General features: G+C 40.2%; 2 protein-coding genes across 7 annotated transcripts in view; one reads left to right on the top strand and one right to left on the bottom strand.

Annotated features, from left to right (window-relative positions):
• Positions 1-22329, top strand: part of LOC143898137 (uncharacterized) — a 331198-nt gene that overhangs the window by 104189 nt on the left and 204680 nt on the right. The gene's annotated exons all lie outside the window — the stretch shown is intronic.
• LOC143898129 (dipeptidase 1) overlaps positions 1-22329 on the bottom strand; it is a 130407-nt gene that overhangs the window by 82762 nt on the left and 25316 nt on the right. For all 3 annotated transcript variants that reach the window (XR_013257107.1, XM_077407353.1, XM_077407354.1), the window contains exons 2-3: positions 20806-21350; positions 15443-15751 (exon numbers count right to left, since the gene is read on the bottom strand). Coding sequence is in view for 2 of the 3 variants with exons in the window: in XM_077407353.1 (XP_077263479.1) it covers positions 15443-15751; positions 20806-21102 (606 nt within the window). In the remaining variant the exon portion in view is untranslated. The remainder of the gene's footprint in view (positions 1-15442; positions 15752-20805; positions 21351-22329) is intronic.

Here is a 22329-nt window from a genome sequence, read left to right as displayed (position 1 = left end):
TGCTCACTTTAGCAACGCGGGTAACAGTCTCGTGGTAGTAAGCAATAAACGCGTGACATAATCTTAATGGACAAATGTGAATAACATCCCTACGGTGTTGTAAGCCCTGAATCCACATCCCTTGTGTAAACGCTGTTACGCGGGCGGACACTGTTACGGCATATACATACAATGTGAAATTACGACGTCTTGGCGAGCAGGTTACTCCGTCGAGCTTTCGTAAGAAACGAGAAAACGAGACACTTCGTCTCCCTCAAATGTATATCGCGTTTTCTTAGCTGAGACTCGGGGCGTTTGTTAAAAATAACCTTCATCCACTTATCGCCATTCGACAGTCACCTAATTAACTCGACGCTCTTCCACGCTTTCTTTTCCGAGGGAAGATGGACGAAAGTACCTTCCGCGCCGCTTCTTATTATCCCATCCTTTACGTCGGTGACGCGCTCGCGCGCTTAATCACCGCGACTCTAATTCCGGTGTTATGTTATCACATGCAGCTTTTTTCCAGGCAGATCTTTGCCGCGGGAGGCGGTCGTTGCGCGTGATAAATTATACCTCATGCTTTGTCCCTACGTTTCTCTCCGATTGTTTCCCTTTTTATGTACACCCCGCGCGTTCTCTTCCTCCGCTTTCATCTCATTCCTTTTTAGAGCGTTTTCGCCAGAACGAATCCTACCTGTCTGATTCTGCGTAGCCATGACAATTCTAACGCTTCAACGATGGTCTCAAAACCGTGTAATCGGTGCAAATCCTTTTCTCGCTTTAACGAGACTTCATTAATTTGCAAGGATTGAAATTGGCCCGTAGATTTTAAAAATTCAAGGCAAACAAGAATATGGAATGAGGAATATTTATTCGGCGCGTGATTCTCGTGATGTATATTATGTTGAAACAAATGATTACGATTTATTCCGCATTCAAAAATTACACAAAACACGTTATCTGTGGCAGCCACGTCACACAATCGTTGTGAAAAAAGTTTATTTTAACGGTATATCTCTGCTGTTGTTCTTGTATTCGGTATATCTTATCGATGTACCGAAATTAAAATGTAATATCAAATGAACATGGATATATGAGTTAGTGGGATGTTTTCCTATGTGACGCATGATTGGTATGCGTCTGCCAAAATATGCAAGGGTAAAGCCTCCTTTCGCGCAAATTTGCATAGGACTAAAAGCGTAGCATATAAACGTCTTGACCAATAGGATACCCAGCATAAATTGCGGAGAACAATATGGTGTATGTTGCTGAGAGTATCATCGAACGTTTATGTATACTATACATATGCTAAGTTTGTGTACGACGGGTATTAACAGTCGGCGAATTAAGTTTATCATTTTCAGTAACGGAGTGGATATATGGGCTGTGTCTGACCATGACGGTCCGTAACTACTTCGCGCAACTCCGCGATTTTCATTCCGCAAAAATATTTACTTGCAAATCTTTCTGCATCAATTTAACAAGACCGTATATTTAATTTAGGTGGCAATAACAATTTTAAATGTAACTTTTGAGAGTTAATTAACGGTGATTCATTAACAAACAGGTTAAACATTCTTATCTTTCTTGTACGAGTCAGAAATTAGAGTATTTATCGGATATGTGCACGCCTTAGTATTTAAAACGGAATCCCTAATTCCGCCAATACTGCATGTGCCCTTCGTAATTGAGGGGATTGATTTGGATGCGGGTTGAAGCCATTAAATAAATAACGTTTTTTTTTCTCCGTCGATCAACCAGGAAAAGCGATTTTGTCGGCAACAGGTGCAAGAGAGGGAAAAAACTACGGAGGCCGCGTCGGTCCTGCGAGGATTTTCGATTAATGGGATAACCTGCAGGGGAACGTGATTCGCACAAAAAAAAAGAAAAGTTTAAAATTTGAGGAGCTTCGAAACTTCACAAACTTCGCGATCGATGGTTCTTTACGGCGATGTGCTTTTACTGTTACGCCGAAATTGCGTATTTCTCTTGTAAATTTGGACGAGTTTTCAGAAATTCGGGCACGAAACGACGAGGGTGAAACAGGGAAAATTCGCATTGTGAATTTCAATGGCAGAGACGATATTTAGATAAGTAACACCGGCATTATCTTTCTTTCTGATTACTAAAACTATAGAATAACAAGAAAGGAGATAGAACAGTAATCTAGACATATTTTATTATTATAAAACAAAGATAGAGAGAGAATATATTTTATTATCTTGACAGCTTGCATATAAAACGTATTATCGCTTATTTTTCATTGAACGTGTCTTGCTTTAGAAATAACGCTGTAAAATATGTGAAATTTTTCTTTTTCTTCCCATATTTGCTTTAAATCAACAATATCATTTGTCGACATGGAGAATTTGTCGTTTCAAGATATTTCGCAAGGCACCAACAGTTGTTCTAATATTCAAAGATCTCCGTTGATTTCTCGTTGCAGGATATCTAATTATTTTTATATTCGACATGAATTTTTCAATAAAATATAGCCGCCGTGTAGCTTGATTTTCTGTGACAAGAATATTTCTATGAGCGACGAGAATTTCTTGTAGTCAAGTAACGTCGTAAATTGTACGATTTTCTCTTTTGTGTGCTTTATTTCTCCATTAATGTTTCCTTATTATACGTGCCCACTCGGCTCTTTCCATCTATTGTTTCGTTCGGAAAAAACAGGCTCGCTTTCGTGACGTTTTAACCCTTCGCGGCTGTGCTGAGCGAAACGCCGCACGATATTTTAGACATATTGTTGGCCTTCGCACACGTGTAACTTTTGAGAGAAATGTCGAGTCGAATATTCAGATTTAATATCCGAGAGCTTCCTTCTACACATTGTTCATGGTAGAATTTAATTTCCTCTACACTTTTATTCGGCCGCGTCGCAACGGCGCTAAAAGCTTGCGCGTGCGGCTCGCTGGTGCGATAACAGAACGTTATTGCCGGGTCGCTCTGCCATAACGAATTTGCAAATTACTGTTATTGGAGTCCCTTAAATTCGCCACTTGCACATGCGAGAGAGAGAGCGGTTTTCGTCCCGGCGCGACCGTATTTTCCGGTTTGTACGCGCGCTCGTAATCCAATTAAAAGGTGATCGAAGCGCGGTAGGGAGACGCGCTTCATCGAGAGTCAGAAAGAGAGAAATGGAGGATAGCCCAAGCCAGGTGCGCGGTTACCCAGTGGCAAAAATGGCGGCGCCGCGTCCAATTAGGCCGGCGGTAACAGCGTCGGTTTTGAAAAATTCGATTAGCCGCCACAATGCCTGTCGCTGAACTTCTACCATTTCCGCTTCGTTTTCAGCCCGACGATCACATCCCCCGTATACTCGTCGATCTTTCACCGATCGAGAATTCCTCCTCCGCTGTCAAGCGGCGACTCTTCTCTTCTCTCCGGCCCGCCAGCGTCTTCAGTTTTTTCACCTTCGAGCAAAATATTTAGCTCGCCGGTAGTGGCCGGAGGGTGAAAAACGACAAGGGTATAGCACGGGGGCGTCAGAAAAGAAAGAGCCGGTTGGAGAGCGTTTCCGGGGGTGCGAACAAAGGGCGCGCAACCCTCGGTCGTCTTGGAGGTACTCGCGTAGAAAGAAAGAGGGTCGTTGGTACGGTTAAAGCTCTGAGGAAAGCAAGTGAGAAGAGCGAGAAATAGATTTCGCCGTGGTGCGCCGGTGTTTTCTAATTTCCGCGCACGAGAGGGTAACGTATTCGTTTTGCCACCGCAGCCCGGCCGTTGTTTTTGGCCAAGGTATGTCGAAACGGTTTGATATCGAGTGCTCGGTGACTTGAACGAGATCGGAATAATTTCTCTTACATTTGGGAGAGATCGTAAAAGTATGAATTTCGAGTTATATAACATTCGATAGCTATTGGTGCCTGTAAATCGCTTAACGCGATGAAGTGAATATTAGAGTTGCCAAGAACATTAAGCTCTTGCGGGAATTATTAGCTTGGATAAATTAAACTTTAGAGGTGTAGCTTAATAGCAAAAATCCTTATCCAATACCTCGGGTTTTACTTTATATAGCGGAAAGTTACTTTGAACTTCCACCGTGCACAAATTTTTGATATCAAAAATTGCAAAGAGAGAGTTGCAAAGGATAGTCTTTCAAATTTGAATTCTCGTTTTAAAAGAGCAAAATGCCGAAAGTATGAATTAAAGACAAGGAAAAAAATGGCACAATTGTTTTATGTAAATATTTCTATAATTATATAAATAATTATATAAATGTAGTTATATTTCTAAATCATATATATATCCCTCTTATCTTTCTTTTTTTATTTTATTTGAAAAGGTAGATCTCTTTTTTCATATTTTACACTGCGCGCCTACGGGCTGTACGGTATTTTAAGACTCTAACTGCCGTCTACGTTGGCCCATACAACATTGCGTATTCCTGCTAATTGAATATCTCACAGAATAATAACAGAAGGTTTTTCTGCTCGGCGGAGAGAAAGAGAATACGCGCGTGAGTATTTCTGTGCATTTATAGTTTGCACCATTTTTCTTTTCTAATTAAGGCGCGATCTAATATCGTAGGTCGCTCCTGGACGACGAAGAGGCGTGTAATGTCGAGTTCTTTTCTAAATTTAGAGCGCACGTTTATTGAGGTAACATTTTCTGATTACCACGTTCGAACGTTCTATATAGCGGATATCGAATTTTTTCCGTACTTCCGCGTGTTTGATCGAAGTTGACCCGAGAGTTAACAACGCAGGAACAGCACAACTTTTTCTCCTGAGGCGATACGCGCGCACGCGAAGGGGTGAACGGTAGTGACATTATGCAACACTTTAATAAGCGTGTGTGAGATAATCCAAGATTATCAGCTTGTTTTTCCTATGTGTAAAAAGATTCGATATATTAACTTATTTAAAAGCATTTTTTTTTTAATTTAAGATATGTTTTAAAAGAGAAATGTGACTAGAGATGAGAAATCTTGTGCCGTCATTTTTGACGAATCCAAGTAAATATAAACCTTTTTTAAAAAAAGGTAAAAAAAGGCGCCAAGTACACGTATAGTAGTGTATATGTTGTTACCTAAAAAAAAAAAGAAAGTGGTAGTATTATACCTCGAAAAAACCTAAGTAACAAGTGTTAGATCTTTATATCTCGAAAAATCTCGAAAAAATCTAAGCAGTAGTATCTTTATTTCCGAAAAATTATAACCCAAGTGATACACGTCACAAAATTATGTTACCTTATCAAAAAGAAGAGTCGCGCTTCAAGTGATCTATTACAATTACAAAAAGAAATGATATCTCTTTAAGTTAGAGCGCCAATTACAGAGAGAACATGTATATTGCCTCAAAAAATAATTGTTGCACTACATTGAAAAATCTTTACATTGTGTCAATTAGAAAAGAATGTATAATAACAATTTTATAAGATTAAAAAATTTTATTTAAATTTAACAAGGGAATACAAGATATTTAAATACAAAGTTATTTACATGTGTATTTTTTAATGGCCACAAAGAATTACAGAGGTAACAGTACAAAATAAAAATATTTTATTAAAATACATAAATTTTTCTTGTAAAAAAACTTGGCGCTGCTAGACCTTTTAAATAAATAAAAACAACAATAAATAAAAATAATTCAGAGAAGAATACAATGGGAGTAATATTAAATGATTATCAGCGTGGATGTGGGAGTGAGTGATATGGGTGTGCGTGACTACGCGGACGGCGGATAATGCGGCTTATAATTAAGTATAGAATAAGTTTATTTATTTATTTAAAATTTCTCGGTTTAGCAGCGCCAAGTTTTTTTACAAGAAAAATTTATGTATTTTAATAAAATATTTTTATTTTGTACTGTTACCTCTGTAATTCTTTTTGGCCATTAAAAAATACACATGTAAATAACTTTGTATTTAAATATCTTGTATTCCCTTGTTAAATTTAAATAAAATTTTTTAATCTTATAAAATTGTTATTATACATTCTTTTCTAATTGACACAATGTAAAGATTTTTCAATGTAGTGCAACAATTATTTTTTGAGGCAATATACATGTTCTCTCTGTAATTGGCGCTCTAACTTAAAGAGATATCATTTCTTTTTTGTAATTGTAATAGATCACTTGAAGCGCGACTCTTCTTTTTGATAAGGTAACATAATTTTGTGACGTGTATCACTTGGGTTATAATTTTTCGGAAATAAAGATACTACTGCTTAGATTTTTTCGAGATTTTTCGAGATATAAAGATCTAACACTTGTTACTTAGGTTTTTTCGAGGTATAATACTACCACTTTCTTTTTTTTTTTAGGTAACAACATATACACTACTATACGTGTACTTGGCGCCTTTTTTTACCTTTTTTTAAAAAAGGTAATTTTGTGCGGATATCACGCCTTTTTGTAGTATATTACGCATTGTATAAACAGTATGTACAGGATAAAGCTATTTGGAGGTATAATACTACCACTTTGTTTTTTTCGAGGGTAACAACATAACAGGGTAACAACATAATACATATACACTATTATGCGTGTACTTGGCGCTCATTTTACCTTTTTTTTAAAAAGGTAATTTTGTACGGATATCACGCCTTTTTGTAGTGTTACGCAACTTAATCTTATAAACAATATATCTTATAATTTCATAAACCGTATATAATACAAGGTATGAAGCTAAAAGTGTTACGAACTATTATTTCTAAAGAAAACAACAATTTAATATTTTGCTCAGTTTTTTAAAAATAATAATCTGTAACCCTTTTAGTTGTACACCTTGTATATATTTTTCAATTTCAACATAAAACATAATCGCAATAAAGCATGATTAATGTTAATAAGTCGTTAACTGTAAAATTCTTTATTTATTTTTATTTGCGTGTCTTACTGAATGTTGTTCGCCACTGTATATGTACCGATATCTTCAGGTATCGATATTTTTGATAATTATTTTTACGTCAGACATAATTTAATTCATCCAATTTTTATTATGTCTAAACATAATTTTTGTCCAATTTTTATTATGTCTAGACATAATTTTAATTCAGCGATTTTTATTATGTCATGACATAATTTTAATTCTGCCGCTAGGGAAATTTTAAGTCGATTTTTATGAATCAAGCTTGAATTCAATGTTTAGGTGTCCCAGGTTGCCGATGACGAGGTCCACATAGCGCGCTCTATAGTTTTCGGTGTCCAGGTGTATTAATACCTTGAATTTGATGGCCACGTGTTCCAAGTTGCCAATGACGAGGTCCACATAGTGCGCTTCGTAGTTTTCGGTGTCTACATGTATTAATACCTCGAATTCGATATCTACGTGTCCTACATTGGGTGCGTTAAGCCGATACTTTGCTAGCCTAGCAATCGTGAGCAGTCGCTCGTTTTCGCTCGTTTCCTCTTTTTTGACTTACTGGATTAAAAAGAGAAGAAACGAGCAAAAACGAGCAACTGCTCACGATTGCTAGGCTAGCGGAGTATCGGCTGAACGCACCCATTCAGATTTAAAGTTATTAATACACCTAGACACCAAAAACTATGAAGCGCATTATGTGGACCTCGTCATCAGCAACCTAAAACACCTAGACATCAATTTCAAGGTATTAATACACGTAGACACCGAAAACTACGGAGCGCAATATGTGGACCTTGTCATCGGCAACCTGGGACACGTAGACATCAAATTCAACGTACGATTACACCTGGACACCGGAAACTATGAAGCGCACTATCTGGATCCCGTCATCGGCAACCTGGAATACGTGGACATCGAATTCAAAATATTAATACACGTAGACACCGAAAACTACGGAGCGCACTATGTGGATCTTGTCATCGGCAACCTAAAACACGTAGACATCAAATTCGAGGTATTACTACACCTAGACACCGAAAACTACGGAGCGCGATACCTGGACCTCGTCATCGGCAACCTGGGACACGTAGACACCGAAAACTACGGAGCGCACTATGTGGACCTCGTAATCGGAAACGTGGGACACCTAGACATTGAATTCAACGTACGATTACATCTGGACACCGAAAACTATGAAGCGCATTATCTGGATCCCGTCATCGGCAACCTGGAACTCGTGGACATCGAATTCAAGATATTAATACACGTAGACACCAAAAACTACGGAGCGCACTATGTGGACCTCGTCATCGGCAACCTGGGACACGTAGACATCGAATTCAACGTATTATTACACCTGGACACCGAAATCTATGAAGCGCATTATCTGGATCCCGTCATCGGCAACCTGAGACACGTGGACATCGAATTCAAGATATTAATACACGTAGACACCAAAAACTACGGAGCGCACTGTGTGGACCTCGTCATCGGCAACCTGGGACACGTAGACATCGAATTCAACGTATTATTACACCTGGACACCGAAAACTATGAAGCGCATTATCTGGATCCCGTCATCGGCAACCTGGAACACGTGGACATCGAATTCAAGATATTAATACACGTGGACACCAAAAACTACGGAGCGCACTATGTGGACCTCGTCATCGGCAACCTGGGACACGTAGACATCGAATTCAACGTATTATTACACCTGGACACCGAAATCTATGAAGCGCATTATCTGGATCCCGTCATCGGCAACCTGAGACACGTGGACATCGAATTCAAGATATTAATACACGTAGACACCAAAAACTACGGAGCGCACTGTGTGGACCTCGTCATCGGCAACCTGGGACACGTAGACATCGAATTCGACGTATTATTACACCTGGACACCGAAAACTATGAAGCGCATTATCTGGATCCCGTCATCGGCAACCTGGAACACGTGGACATCGAATTCAAGATATTAATACACGTGGACACCAAAAACTACGGAGCGCACTATGTGGACCTCGTCATCGGCAACCTGGGACACGTAGACATCGAATTCAACGTATTATTACACCTGGACACCGAAATCTATGAAGCGCATTATCTGGATCCCGTCGTCGGCAACCTGAGACACGTGGACATCGAATTCAAGATATTAATACACGTAGACACCAAAAACTACGGAGCGCACTGTGTGGACCTCGTCATCGGCAACCTGGGACACGTAGACATCGAATTCAACGTATTATTACACCTGGACACCGAAAACTATGAAGCGCACTGTGTGGACCTCGTCATCGGCAACCTGGGACACGTGGACATCGAATTCAAGGTATTAATACACGTAGACACCGAAAACTACGGAGCGCACTATGTGGACCTCGTCATCGGCAACCTGGGACACCTAGACATCGAATTCAACGTACGATTACACCTGGACACCGAAAACTATGAAGCGCATTATCTGGATCCCGTCATCGGCAACCTGGAACACGTGGACATCGAATTCAAGATATTAATACACGTGGACATCAAAAACTACGGAGCGCACTATGTGGACCTCGTCATCGGCAACCTGGGACACGTAGACATCGAATTCAACGTATTATTACACCTGGACACCGAAATCTATGAAGCGCATTATCTGGATCCCGTCATCGGCAACCTGGGACACGTGGACATCGAATTCAAGATATTAATACACGTAGACACCAAAAACTACGGAGCGCACTATGTGGACCTCGTCATCGGCAACCTGGGACACCTAGACATCGAATTCAACGTACGATTACACCTGGACACCGAAAACTATGAAGCGCATTATCTGGATCCCGTCATCGGCAACCTGGAACACGTGGACATCGAATTCAAGATATTAATACACGTGGACATCAAAAACTACGGAGCGCACTATGTGGACCTCGTCATCGGCAACCTGGGACACGTAGACATCGAATTCAACGTATTATTACACCTGGACACCGAAATCTATGAAGCGCATTATCTGGATCCCGTCATCGGCAACCTGGGACACGTGGACATCGAATTCAAGATATTAATACACGTAGACACCAAAAACTACGGAGCGCACTATGTGGACCTCGTCATCGGCAACCTGGGACACGTAGACATCGAATTCAACGTATTATTACACCTGGACACCGAAAACTATAAAGCGCACTATCTGGACCTTGTCATCGGCAACCTGGGATACATAGACATCAAATTCAAGCTTGATTCATAAGAATCGACTTAAAAATTCCCTAGCGGCATTTTCTGCCAAGCATAGAGAACCTTCTTTTCCGTTGACTCAATATTTATTATATATATACCTAATTTTTACTTAAATAGAAATCTTCCTCCTGACCGATAAGTTTATCGATTTAATTTTGAAATACGCGCGCGATATCGAAACTGGCGATACCTGCGCCGCCAGCGTCGAAAAAGTGAAAGTGACGTTTCTCTGATAGATCGCAGCGTTAGGAGGAGTATCTTAAAAATAAATTTTCACATTTGGACTTTGCGTCGCAATATCTCCGCTCGTAAGGCACGTAGCGGAATATTATGAGAGAAACCCCCCCCTAATTGGACCCCAAGCTATCGATCAAGCCTACTTAGAACTTGATCCGTTCACTCGTTATCGAGATCTCAACATCTCGGGTACTCGCAACCCGTCGCGTCGCGTAAAAGAGTCACGGTCGGTCTCGCTCCGCGTGTACTTGGCGCGAGACACTACCGTGTCTCTTGATAGAAAGAACGATGGCAGTGCTGACGCACACATTATTTATACGTTCGAATACCATGTCGACGGAAATTAGAGTTCCTTATCGTAAAATTTTTGCGACAAAACTTAAACGAATAGATACGAATCAGTATGATCGTATTGTTCTACTTCTGGATAACATTTTCGTCATTATCGAGTTTACGCCAAAAATTATTTCGTTCTTATTACGAGAAACATTGCATTTTCCTACCCTTGTTATATATTGCGTTAAATTAATATAATTATATTTTATTGCTAATTTTTAATGGACTTGCTTTTCCATCGAGGACAGAACAGTCTGATTCTGTCGTATGCTAATGAAAGTTCCATACTTATACGACAGCGTGTCCTTGGCTGAGCACTTCGAAGACTCACAATTTGCATTTATTATCCAGAGTTTCGGTATGTCCTACATCGGAATCTCTGACGTTCCTAACTTCCTGAGAAACTAATTATACTTTGTTAATGGAAACATAGATAAGTTCAATGCCAAAATCTATAAATTTATAAACATCTTGCTTCAGCTGTGAATTTCGAAAATGAATTTTTTAAATATTATACATTGTACGGTCGACATTCGAAATCTTAGACGTTTATTACTCTATTTTCGTAACACTTTTTATTGCACCGAATGAAAAGAATAATTATCCGCTATGGAACGTAGTAATGTCTTACTGCATAATTACTCGGCGACTCCATCGGCAATTGATAATATAATTAATGATAACGACGCAGCGATTTGATAATTCATTCGTGATTAATGCTTCCAAAGCGATGATAGTTATCGAGCGGTTAGGTGATATTTGTTCGGCGGTTGGTAATAATTGATGCATTCCCAAGTCGTCACAATGGGCCGCCACATAATTGCGTCGTATGTAATTATATCGGCATGTGCGGTTATGATACATTATATTGTAAAATCCGGGGCGCGCTTCGCGTCGAGAGACGGAGTTCGTCTCTCCCCGATTTCTCTAGTAATTCTTTTACGCGATTATTACGAATCTGTTTCGACGGAAGCTGGCTCTTCCTTGACATTGTTATCCTGACTTGTGGTCCCGAGAAACTTGAGGCTTCTTGGTCCGTCCGAAATCCTCCTGGAGCTCGAAGTTCTCGAATATAATCCATGGAATCCCTTTACCTAATTCCCAAACACACTTGGAACGTCGAGATCCACTACTCGGCTATATATTGAACGTGTTACCACATTCGCGACGAAATAGAACGTAGAGAAGAGCACATTCTCTCTCTCTCAGTTAAGCGGTCGTTATCGATACAGAGTACATACGAAACTTTTTCCAGTAACTCCACCTGCGTTTGTGAACTAATTTTAATCGAACAATTTATGTGCACGCGAAACTATTATATCAATTTATTATTTTAATTGGGAATTTAGTCCTTTCTGTGCAACAGAATCATAATTATTTTTTTTTACGATCTAGCTGATTTTTCGGCTAATTTGAATCTTAGTTTAATTTGCTTTTTTTTATAATAAAAGTTACGTGAAAAACTCGATTAACCTACTTTGAAAGGAAATCGATGAAGTCCATTATTTTATATTTATAAATGTTTATTTTATCGTTGCAACATACAGTCGTACCAATAAATATAAATGATCAAATTAATGCAAAACTGATTTTCGAGAAAAATAAATCATTAATATACAATGTAACTTGATAATAAGTAACATTTTCAATTTGTGGAAAAGTATACGCGGTTTCTACTTTTATGTGGTATTTTCCGGCCCTTCTATGCGGGGAAAATGAGTGGAGGATGGGTTTATGAAACTGTTATACTTCGCGTATCCTTATATACTAACTATGTTTCTGCCGCGCACATCGCGACTACGTGGAAACCGGCGTAATGTGTGCAATCTATGCACTCGACGAAGTTTACTCGCCGCACTGCAGTGGTAACGACCCGTCGGCGTTGTTGCTGCGTGCCTTCTCGCATCGAGAATGGATTCTCCCCACCTGTCTGCTTGAAATGATGTTCGAAGAGTCCCGTGTAGCTTTGCCGTCACTACACATGCACGAGCACACGTCGCTCCCATCCACGCGCGTACGCGCGTACCCTCGCACACCGCCGCGCCGTATCCTGACAGGTATCGCGATGATAGATACGCCCGCGCACGGCTTTTTTATTCATCCTTGCCGCTTCCGGTCCCTTCGCGATTCCCTGGCAACCGGCCAGGATCGCAGCTCGTCCGAATCAGGACGCGCGGGCTCTAAAGTTCGACGCGCGGCCCCGTTAGGCAGTGCCCATTTCAAAATGAATTTTTCTCCTCTCTCTCTCTCTCTCTCTCTCTCGCTTTTTCTTTTCCCTTGTTCTTTTTACCGCGCGAAACGTTCCGGCCGAACGAGGCCGTGGAAGTTCCGCGTATCCGCGCGCATTTTCCGAGTCCGTGATTTTTTGGAACGCGATGTTTCCGTAACGATGATAAATAGATAAATAAATAGATTGTTAAACATAGGACAACATTCTTATAAAATTTGTACACAGAATAGCAATACGGAGTAGATATATATAGACGCGTGTGCAATATATCTATAAAATTATTTTAGTCGAATACCTGGACGATTGAATAAGCGTTACGCTTTCAAATAAAGAAAAGTGATTTTATTAAGTGTTCTATCTTCTATCAATAAAATGGAATAGGAACTTGCAAATGAAAATTTTATTCTTTATCGCGACGAATATATCTTGCATGACAAAGAATGATGATTGATCGTGGTGGAAAGTAGTAAATTCAAGCGCGGTAATCGATTTTCTTTCGTTTACCACTTGACACTTGGCAATCGCGAAATTCTATTCAATTCGATGCTTTTAACGAATAATTAGATAGAGTCCGCCGCTGCGCCGAATCCGCGACCCTCGGATTTCGAAAGATTTGTCACCGACGTAATGTTAGCATCCTCGCGGGAGGCAACTCCCGTAGGAGGAGACACAGAAACTCTTCGCTCTCGCGGAAACATATGTAGCGCACGTTCGTCTGCGGAGAAAGAATTCTTTATGGACGCCTCGTAGAGGCTCGTATATTATCGCATAATCGTAAAGGCTTAAGCGCAGTGCGGTCGGCTTCTCTCCACCCGGTTGAAACTATATACGAACGTTGCGTTTTCTTTCCGGCTGTTTCTCCACCGTCTTTTTCTCCCTCTCCGCCCCCCGCTGTTCTCAGTGTTTGCGCTATTCTCCGGCTCTCCGCGGGAGGATTTCACGGACAGTTCGGTCGCACGTAAAAGATGAAACGCCACCGGGAAAAGCAGACAGCGGGACGAGGTCTCAAGGCAGGAAGCTGCTTGTGAATTTTTCAGGCTACGATGAATTACCTCTGCCTGATAGCAAGTCCGGACGCAGAGCTGCGCGGAAGACGAGCGCTCCTAGGGACGGATGGGCAGATAGTTGGGGCGAATTGTAATAATTCGACGACGGTGGTGGTATTCGCATTACGTATTTATCGCGACGAAATGAACTGGAGCGAGTGGTGAAAGCGATTGAATCCTGAGGCAATTGCTTCGAGCAAAATTTGAGCGGTGAATAAATTTGACGGGAGTCTATAGTTGCCGTGAACGCATCAAGAAAGTCGAATAAATTTTCGGATTTATTTTTTCCGCAACAGATTAACCGTTTTCAATGCCTTTTATAATAATTGTTCTTAATATATAAATTATTAGGATTTGCACAAAACGAATTATTCGCGCGATTTTAGATCTACTTTATCGTAATGATAAAATTAAGGGATCGGAACATTATAACTATTATAAGTATCGTATCGTGTTGAAAGATAGAGAGATAAAAATATCTTTAGCATATCTATCCGATAATTTATCATAAATTACGCTATGAAGAATATATAGACAAAAATAACAGGATTTGGAAACTACAAGGGATTATAAACATCCACCGTTACCAAGAATTAATTTAAAGAGTGAATTTGCATCTCAAATCTCGCCATGCTTTGTTAGTTTTATGGATGCATCAGCAAATTACGTAGCTGATCTATATGTATCACTATATATACGGTGACACGGAATGTATTAGAATGTTTATAGACAGAGGAAAATATGACAATTATATATTCACTTCTTTATACGCTTCTTTATCGTAAAAAGTAGCTGTATAAAATGTTATTTCACTTCAGACTTTGGAATTGTATCTCGAAACATGTAAAGAAAGAAAAAGCTTTTTTAGCATGATATATCTGACAACTTTAAAGCTTTTGAAGATACGCAATTTCGGAATTTGAAATGAAACAGAGAAAATATATTCAGTTTCACGAGTAACGCTGGCCGCGGTTATGAATGTTATGATATTGTGTCATTCACGACAGGAAAATCCAGGATCTCATCATTATACTTTGCGTCTGGATGTACCATTTTCCTCTATATTTATGAAGGCTAGCTAGCTCTCTCTCTCTCTCTCTCTCTCTCTCTCTCTCTCTCTCTCTTTCTCTCTCTCTCTCTCTTTCGCGATACGTTCTCGACAGAACGTAATATCGCATCACACGATACAAACGTGCATACATGCCTCGCATAACACGCGCGATATTACGCTGGATTTATAAGAAAGCCCAGGGTTTTCATTGTGATTGTCATTGCATTCTGCCTCCCGCACGATGATAGCATCATAGTTGCCCGCAGTTGGAAACCAATCAACTGCGGATGATTAATTGTCGTCATACGATAGCTAACTGTGTTTCTGCAATTAGCTATTCACGCGATATACATGATCTATGTGCGGGTAAAACGAGCATTCACATGATTTTTCGGCGAGCACATGTGTTTTTTGGGTATATATACTTCCGGGCGAGTGCGCGCGGAGTGAGCTCATTTTTTTCGTGGAATTAGTGGTTAATTGTGTTTCGCCGAGCGTATATTCCTATCTCACCTGATAGTCCATGTAATTCCCGTAGCCCATGTGGTTGCATGTGCAGGCGCATGCCTGAATGTGCCTCCGCATGTCGAGCTCGACCTCCTCGCCGCATACGCCTCTGCTCGTCGCCATCATCGTATCTCCCATGCAATAGCCGCCGGTGCAATACATTCTCGGGTCACTCTGATCCAGGTAACCCCCACCGGTGTCGTCGTATCCGAGCCCGCTGGCGCACCTGGAATCTGAGGCGTATCCCACCCGGGACTGAGGACGTTCCTCGTAGCCCAGTCTGGACTGGGACCGGTGGAATGTCGAGGATACATCCTGAAAGAAAAAGAAGGATTATCCTGCAACAAATCACTTAGTGCCTTCGCTTCGATCGCGCCAGAATTAGCGGTTGGCAGATCGTAATTGGTGCAGCCAACAGTAGATATTGCAATTTTTTTGCATCAAATCTTTAATAATAAGTTTTTTTTGCGGAAGCGTGTCAGTTTTTTAATTATTCGTGATTGAACGTTAATACGTGCGGTAAATCAATCGTACGTTTGCAGATATTTTCTTACTCAAGATACATCATATGTCTAATTTTTTAAGAAGCATAACTAAACTCGTACATCAAAGATGCACTTTTAAATTCCAATATTAAATTTAGTGATAATTTTCGATAAAATTATTTTTAATAAGAAAATAATTTTATTTTCCACACGTGTGATTTTTTGATACTATAATTTGCAATTTTTCCTTTCGTATCACGTTTGAAATCATACAAATATGATTTGGTTAACGATGAACAATGAGAATGTCAAATATAATTCTATGCTTGTTGGTTGCGATATTGTTATATGCATCAGTTAAAACAAATGGCATATACCTTTTATACATTTGATAGAAATTTTAATTGGCTTTCCTATACAGAATACCGGCTGAAAATGATCAGAAAATAATTTTGTTTTTGTTGAAACATTGCCGGGAAAAAGTTTCACAAATCGAGTTCAATTGTGATAAAGAACGAGTTATTTATATTACGATTTATTATCATCGTTGCTTTTTTAAAATATAGATTTTAAACTAATTTATTTAAGATTATATTATGTATTTTTTTATCTGATACTAATACGTGATAGAGTATATAATAAGACAAAATAGATTATCTAATCGAGGTATTCTTACGTTTATAGTATTAACTATATTATGTATTTGAAGCAATTTGGTTGATTAAACCGTCTTCGTAAACGAGATATCGTTCGCCAACCATCAGACATGCCAAGAATCTCTCGGAATATGAAGAAATTTAATATTCAAGACGTACCGCAAACATTTCGAATTTGAAAAGAATCATCTTAATGTGCAGCACAAAGGTGGAATGCGTTGGTGTGGGAATTGCAATTGCGTAAGGGAGTGTATAACGTGCCAGTCGCATCTGCGGATAAAATCTTTTTCGCTGTAACACGTGGAATTACCCGCTTCGATTCACCTTCCCTACCGTTTCCTTATTTACGCAACAAGGGGAAAAAACGATCTATAAGAAAATAAGTATTTTATGCGAAAATCCATTCTCTCCAAAATATGTATACAAGAATAATACGATAATTCCCAATCGCTGTACAATACAACTGATCGTCGAAAATTTTTCGCAAACCTATTTACGATCCAAAATTAATTCATTTATGAACTAGATGTCTTAGATTGGGATTTTTACGTATTTTTATGCAAATGCAATCCGTGGATTACGTGCTTTACAGGGTGTTTAAGGGAAAAGTGGGAAAAAAAACCGCGTACTTTATTCGTCGTGTTTATCTTTTGTTCATTCTATGGTACATTCGCAGTTACCACGATTGCGCGCGGCAGTACTCGATGGCTTATGAGCTACCATATTCCGCGGTATGTTGCCGCATCGTCCTTCGATATGGACGGCGGCACGACGACCGGCACCGCGAATCGCGCGGCTTTCTATCGCCGCTATCTTTACACCGGCACCGATACGGCTTCCCGTAACAGTAAAGTATCGATATCGCTAAAATAACCGGAACGTATGTACGGTCTTTGAAGCCGAAACACCATACACGGCGCGGCGCGGCACACGATCCTGAAATTCCCCCAGTAACGTTCCGCCGTCATCGTCATACGATTCCGAACGATAGAGACTGTTGGAGAATAGTTGGCATCTTGCTCTACGATTTCACGAGCGCGCGAGATAACGACACGTTGGATCGATAGTTTGACGATTTTTGAACATTTGCCATTTCCTTCCGAAGCTTTGTAAGCTCTATCAAGCCTCGCGAGATGATACGTACCTATAAGCGCAATATAACGTGTAACGTTTCACAATTTCTTATTCAGACAGGAATTGACTGAGAAAATCTATCATATGAAAAGTACGATAATTTTAAAATTGTTTTTGGAAAAATTCTTTCTTTTTATTTTGAAAAATTAATATAGGTACTTCTAATGAGTCGTTTTTGCCTTTAAAATTACAGAATTTTTCCCGTTACCTAATTTGGTTTCAATAAATTCAAATAATGCGGTAGCATGATTAAATAGAGAAGGTGCACGTTTGGGAAGCCATCTGCGGCGATATCGCTTCGCAGAAAATATCGAAGGGTGAACAGATGATCGGCACGTGATCGCTTTGTATATACATGTTATGCATTTGCGAAATTGCAGTCCGCAGACGACATGGCTCGTGGCAATGTTGAAATTTAATAGGATATTGATACTTTTACTTTTTGTATCAAATACCACAAGTATCGGCATTTTCTACATACTCGATATTTCTTGTTTATAAATATTGATATTGATGTTGTCCGTGATGCACAAGAGGCGAAGACCTGCTGGACAATTAAATTCAACCGATGAAAATCGACGCAACTTGGCGCATCTATTCATCTCATCTTTATTCAACACGCTTCGATCTTGCCCTTTAGCTATTCCAACATTCGATTATAATCGAAGATAAATCATCGATGGTAAAAATACTCGGTCCAGAAAGCAAAATATTGATACTGTCTATGTTGATGTTCTACTTCGCGCGGCAATTAATTCACCCCAATAATATCGATTTCATCCGCGATTTGGTGTCGTTTTCGCGATTCTAATACGGAACGCGATCTCGCGACGGGAACTGCTTCCGTCGAATCGATAGTCTGTATATTAATGCTCGTACGGCGAAACTTGGAGAGCTGAAGCGTGCCAAGCCGAATCAATTTTCGGATACCGAAAACCCGTAATAGCTCTTCGAAGGTTCCCGCGGCGAAGTTAAAGCGGTCTCTCGTCGAATTTGTGCGATAACGGAAAGACGAAACTCGTGACTGCACGGCTATTAAGAAACCTCTCTCGCTGACGAGACTATCCGGAGATAAATACCGAGATAAAATACTCACCTCCTTTTCTGCGCGAGCACCGTATTAGTAAACGCCGTTGAGTTAGCGGAAAAAAATAAGCTCGCCGCGATTAGCGACGCGACGCTTTTGCATTAAACTTCGATTTCACAGTAATTCAGAGGGCATTTTTTTTTGCTTTATACGTGGTCCACCCGGAAAGTCTAATTGCGGTTATCTGTCTTCCGTGTTGCAACAAAATATATAGAGTATTCAAAAATTGTGGGTGGAAGATTTAGAGGCGTATTCTTTTGTGTGAGCTTATACAAGAGAAAATCTCCAACTCGGAAATTAAAAAAAAATCATGAAACTTTGACGATACATATAGAGGATATCCTGATATGTATAAATAACTATTCTTTTGCGGCCCAATAATTTTGATAAATTTTCTAATCGATAAATTGAAAAGAAATAAGTTCTTTTTCTATAAAACTTATTTGTTTTATTTTCTTATGTTAGTGAATAATTAAATAAAGAAGAAAAATAGGCTAACCTGAAAGGTTGATTTTACTATTTCAGATTGAATTTGGGCAAAAGAAAAAAAATTATATAACATTTTTCATGTACCAAAGTTTCATAATTTTTTAAATTTCTGATTTGAATATCTTTTATTGTTAATGTAACAACAGTTAAAGACATTAAGTATCTTATTTTACTGTATTATTTTTTATAGTTGCCGATTAAAAAAAAAGCAAATTTACGTCAATAATTTTTGGTCATATTTTACATTTTATTCCTGGGAAAACTGTGATAAAAATTTTTTTTTCCGCGTGTATATTGCGATATGAATTGCTCGTTATAAATAATATTTTTTTCTAATATCAGAAAAGGCAGGACGCATTTTTATGCATGAAAGGTTCTCGCGATTCGTATTATCGATAGCGATCGCCTCAGTTCGTTGAATCATGACGATCTTAAAGTGCACTCTTTTCACGCTAACTAAGCTCCTATTTCTCTGGAAGTAGCAAATTCAATTTTCGCCATTCAATAATCATAAATACCAGAATCGAGCGGTTTCGTTATAAAATGGCGAACTCGTTCGATTCTATTGGATAATTATCGTGTAATATCTACACCTGGAGGTGATATCAAATTTAATTGACATCGATTTGTACAGCGGCACACTGTATCACTGAAGTCCGATGCGAATAACCGATATTAATTGCATTATGATAAATTGCACACTATTAATTTTAGCTTATGACATAAAACCGAATTCTAATACTGGTTGAATAGTACGTATTATAAAAACGAAGTATTTTATTTACACATGAAGGTACAACAAAACGAATGGGACATATTCGTTTGTACTGTGTGCGTAAATATGTTTGAGAGATAAATTATACAATATTAATTTTAGCTTATTACAACATAAAACCGAACTTTAATACCGGTTGAATATTATTGTTATATATAGGAAAAGTATTTTATTAATATACATAAAGGTACAAACAAAACGAATGAGACATATTTATTTGTACCGTGTGCGTAAATATGTTTCAAAGCTGCTTTCAAAAGTTAAATTTTATCTAGTTATTTCATTAAAACTTCCTATTTGTTCATACATAACTTGACAATTGCACTAGAACATAGTAATATAACTGTAATGTAATTGGGAGTGAAAAGGCTATATTTGAATTTTTGAAGCAATTGGGCACTACCTAGTGCCAATACTAGTAACATAAATCAAATTGTACTGGCAAAAAGTTTTCATTGCACCGGTCTCATATACAATCGGATACATTAACGTTCCCCAGCGCATTTGCATTCAACGACCGAATTTCTCTTTAATATGTAAGAAGGATGTGTCTCCTTTGTTACATAACGTTTTGCATTCTTACATTATTTTAATTCTTTAAACGTCTCGTGTTTGCGAAAAATGAGAAAATAATATCGCGCATAAAATCGTGAAGGATTGCGAATCGTGAAGACTTATGGATTGTAAATCGCGAATGCGGAACCAGGTATCGTTAATGCGATGGAACATAATGAAATCCATACCTGAGGATAGGGCTCCTCCTGATACGGTGTCCTGCGATGGCACTCGTCGTAACACCTGGCGTCGTAGCCGCTGGGCGGCCGTGGGTACGGGTCTTGCGCCGCTACCGCGGCCGCGCAGCAGTCCGGGATTTGCGCCTGGTAGGTTTCGTAGGGACACTTGGGATCGGGCTGGACCGATCGCGGAGCCTGGTGAACGCGCTCCTGCGGCCCGTCTCCGTAACCGGCGCCGCCGCCGCCGCCGCTGCCACCGCCACCGCCGCCTCTGCCACCGCCATCGCCACCGCCGGCGTGATGCATCGTCGTCGTCCACTCTCGCGGACCTCCTCTCGCCTGACCTCGCACCACACCACCACCACCTTCCCCCGATCACTGCATCCTAATGCCGCGTTGCGTGCGATACGCGATTGAATCCGCGGCCTCGGCTAGCCTCGTCTCTGTCGCGCGGCCCTCTTCGCACGGGTCCATCCTCACCACGCCACTATACCTTGCGCTCTCTCCTCCTCTTTGCGAGCATCGGATCCCTCTAGCCCATCTCCGAGTCGTACCTGCGCGCGATTATCGCGTGTGAGAAGCTCATCGTCTTCGCGTGCATCAATTCGTCAAGTGGGAATGCAGCATCGCGGCCGTCGCCCGCGCTCGCGTCCGCTCGATGCGCCTGCATCCCACTCGAATTAATGCACCGCATTACAGGACTATAGTGTAACTCTGAGCCATCCGTATTCACTCTTAACTGCCGAAAGTAAACCGCCGGCTTTGCTCTTTACCTACTTTGCGCGCGTATCTACGAGTCAAGGGGGGGGGGGCTTTTTTACGTTATTTACTCGAGCTCTTTTAATCTTAGTCCTTTCGGGCGCTTTTTCAGCGTCGTCCCGTAGCGTAAGCTTTTAGATACTCGTACTCGCAGAGCGGCGATGCTCGATCAACGTGCCAGACTTGATCCACCCATTGATCTTCTCTGACCCCTTGTCTAGAAGAGTGTACGGTGTTGCTGTGTAAACTAATGAGTTTGCAAAGAGTAGGATGAAGAATCGATCCTCGCGGCGGATGCAATTTTGACACGTTAAAAATGCTAATGCGCAGCGTCGGATATTCGTAAGCTGCTTTTGAGACACGTGACCGACTGTTACATCAACAGACGTCGACTGTGAGGATATTCCGCGTATCTGATCCGCGATGAATTTCATGAAGTTTATCTGACCTAATTCTATCGAAAATCCATTCGTCTTTTACAGCGAAATAAGTTTCGTCTCTTTGAAAATCACACGTGCTTTCTCTAATTTAAACTTACAACGGCCTTGGCTCGAGCCGATACATCCTCGTTATAGATCTCGGATATTTCGGTTATGCACGAGACTAAGTTAGATGAAGTGTCTGTGCATGGACCGTAATTAGAGCCTCTTAATTTATCGCGGCAAGGACCATACAAGCGCGCTCGGATGAAACTTTGATGTAGCGATAGAGCAGCATATAGGCGAGACCGTGTAAAGGACCTAACGTGCCTATTTGGGACACGTTGGCGTGTCT

The sequence above is a fragment of the Temnothorax americanus genome, unplaced genomic scaffold, assembly GCF_048541705.1.
Source record: "Temnothorax americanus isolate GAGA-0224 unplaced genomic scaffold, ASM4854170v1 Scaffold22, whole genome shotgun sequence".
Lineage (NCBI taxonomy): Eukaryota > Metazoa > Arthropoda > Insecta > Hymenoptera > Formicidae > Temnothorax > Temnothorax americanus.
The sequence above is the reverse complement of the archived record's forward strand: the minus strand, read 5'-3'. Positions and strand labels throughout refer to the sequence as shown.